The sequence below is a fragment of the Diachasma alloeum genome, unplaced genomic scaffold (genome assembly GCF_001412515.2).
Source record: "Diachasma alloeum isolate Michigan unplaced genomic scaffold, Dall2.0 Dall_scaffold_00828, whole genome shotgun sequence".
NCBI lineage: Eukaryota > Metazoa > Arthropoda > Insecta > Hymenoptera > Braconidae > Diachasma > Diachasma alloeum.
The window spans coordinates 339,470-341,364 of NW_021680955.1; the positions used below are offsets into that span (position 1 = coordinate 339,470).

Here is a 1,895-nt window from a genome sequence, read left to right on the forward strand (position 1 = left end):
GAATTCTCAGGCTAGTCAATACTGAACATTGCATTCCTTACAATCAATTCTCTGCTACAATCAAGTGTGAAAAACCGATTATCAAGATGTATACGAAGTGTGCCTTGGCCTTTTTCCTTGCTGCTGTCGTTTTCGTAACGTATGCACCACCGCAAGCATACGCTTACGGCTATGCGGCAGCTCCAAATAAGAGCCATAATATGATCGCTGGCAGCAGAATCCCAGGAGACCGTCTGGTGCATCGCGAGTACGTCATCAAATCGTCATCACTCTGGCAGATCACCTCGATTCAAAAGATCTTCAGAGCTCCGAAGTTCGAGAGAATCACTCAGGTTGTTGCTCTGGATCTAAGCGCCAATGGAACTGGGGCCTACGCTAGTATCGTCAAAGGTGGGCCTGGGATGAACAATGTCACCATGAAATTCAAGAGCCAGAGGAATCATGGCATCAAATTCCAGGTTGAGATTTACTCCAGACGTTGAATTGTAACTTAAAGGTGATATGAGGAATTATTTCGCCTCTTCGTTCTTATCGCATGATGTATGAGTTGTGAAAGCATAAGTCAATATTTCCCACTTCTCGCTCAATCACCTTGAATAAAGCGAATGCTGATAATGAATAAGTGTTTCCTTTTTTAATGATTTCTCCTCTTCATTGATTCCTCGATCGACATTGAAATGAGAATTCGGGGCAGATAATATTGTAATCATTCATTTTCTGTGGATAATATTCAATTGGCAAATGTTCGTAAATCATTATTGGAAAAGAGTATAGAAAGACATTTGAACGACCGATTTTGGTATTGAAAAACAATCTCAGTCTTTACATGGGAAAAGACGTGGGGTCGCAGTTTTTTCATCGTCCAGCATTTTGATTTCGAGATTGCGCTGCGGTGAGACCTTGGAATGGAGGAGATGAGGTAATTATTTCACTTGAACATGAAAAATTTGTGTTTAGATATTTTTTTTTCAAGGGACGTTGTGTTTGTAAAATATTGTTGAAAATCAGTTTTTGAAAAAAATCGCCTACGCGCATCTTTCTTTAGTTTGTGAGGAACTCACAGCCCATGAATAAATGATAATTTGATTTTACGCAATTAAAAATAATTATTGAGATGTACGAGATTAATGGGATTCAAGAAAATGTGAATTGAGAAATTAGAAGCAAAGATGGTTGAGTGGGCTATCGACTCCCGGGGAATATTTTGAAATTATGTAGTTTCGCGACCGACCTAGGTAGCGCATTCTTTCCGCGAGTCATAGCACTTTAAATGTATTAAATTTCGGGCAGCGGCTCAGTTTCGGTATTCAGGTGTGGTGAAGCGATCAAGAAGGCCTCACCCGGGTTCGCCTACGATCCTCGCCGGAGGAAAGCAAAGTGACCAATTGTCAGTAGCCAGCGACATTAGTCTGAGGACTATCGCTAGCTATCCCGAGTGGAAATCTCGGTCAGGTCTTGATCAAGTTTGGATCAGGTTAGACCTGACCACTGATCAGGTATTGATCAAGTTGATGGATCCGGTCTTGATCAGACATGTAACGCCTCTGATCAATTCGGATTTGATCAGGACGAATGGATCCGAACTTGATCAAGTCAACTGTATGAAAACCGGATGACTTGTCTGTCAGTATCAATAACAATTATCAATAATAATTATTCCAAAACAAAAGATAATTCAATTCTTTCACCGTAGGCTCTCTGAATGAATCTCAACTGAAACCCACTGCTCTAACAGTTGAGTGTGGGTAGGCGCTTGAAACCCGCTACTTTCCAGTTGACTATAGTCAACTGAAACCCGAAATAACGCATGACGCGCATGCGCATCACCTATTAAAAGAGAATAACAAGGAAGGAAATCTAACCTCCGAATAGTGAATCAATGGAATGACTGAAAA

General features: G+C 40.9%; 1 protein-coding gene across 1 annotated transcript; it reads left to right on the plus strand.

Annotated features, from left to right (window-relative positions):
* LOC107044852 (probable salivary secreted peptide) lies at positions 1-619 on the plus strand. The gene has a single exon (XM_015266901.1). It carries the CDS (start codon positions 87-89, stop codon positions 480-482), a length of 396 nt encoding a protein of 131 aa, XP_015122387.1. The 5' UTR covers positions 1-86; the 3' UTR covers positions 483-619.
* Positions 620-1,895: the final 1,276 nt, after the last annotated feature.